General features: G+C 40.3%; 1 protein-coding gene across 1 annotated transcript in view; it reads right to left on the reverse strand.

The window, feature by feature from the left end:
* Positions 1–632: 632 nt before the first annotated feature.
* The window catches only part of LOC119586000 (putative proline-rich protein 21), an 8,523-nt gene continuing 8,457 nt past the window's right edge, over positions 633–698 (reverse strand). The window contains exon 4 of the mRNA XM_037934711.1: positions 633–686. Within this exon, the coding sequence (XP_037790639.1) occupies positions 633–686 (54 nt within the window). The remainder of the gene's footprint in view (positions 687–698) is intronic.

Consider the following 698-nt stretch of genomic DNA (forward strand, 5'->3'; position numbering starts at 1 on the left):
AATTAAACCAAATTAATTATTTATTTCCTCAAGGTACAAGTCATATCTGAGAGGGCTTGGTATATCTCCCTTTCCTTCTATTCTTCGATAAAGACTGATATTTACTGCCAAGCACTCGCTTCTCCTAATATAATTTGCTACAAGATACATGACAACGAATTCAAATTAGCTGCATTATACTCGTGATAATATATTTGGTATATCATATGTGATACATCATAACATATTTGATACACCGTCGATCTTGCATCGTACTTGAAAACTACAGATATACTTCTCTCACTATATTCCATACGTCATACATCGTGCACAATATCTGATGCACCATATTTGATAAACCATTCTTGCTACTCCACACTTAATATATACCATGCTTAATACCTCATAGTACTTTACGTACCACACCACACTTGCTACACCATCTAGATACACATTACGGACTACACCACATTTCCTACACCATCTTGATACACCTTACGTACCACACCACTCTTCCTACACCATCTAGACACACCTTACGTACCACACCACTCTTCCTACACCTCCAGAAACATCTTTCGTGGTACATCACACCCCCAGCAACCCACTCCATCCCAGCAGGGTCCTTCAGTACGGCCATTTTCATCTTTATTCTAATCCCCAGAGTCCACGCAGCCCATCCCGCATTCCCCACCGATACTCGTAATCTGAGACACATC

The sequence above is a fragment of the Penaeus monodon genome, chromosome 20 (genome assembly GCF_015228065.2).
Source record: "Penaeus monodon isolate SGIC_2016 chromosome 20, NSTDA_Pmon_1, whole genome shotgun sequence".
Classification (NCBI taxonomy): Eukaryota; Metazoa; Arthropoda; class Malacostraca; order Decapoda; family Penaeidae; genus Penaeus; species Penaeus monodon.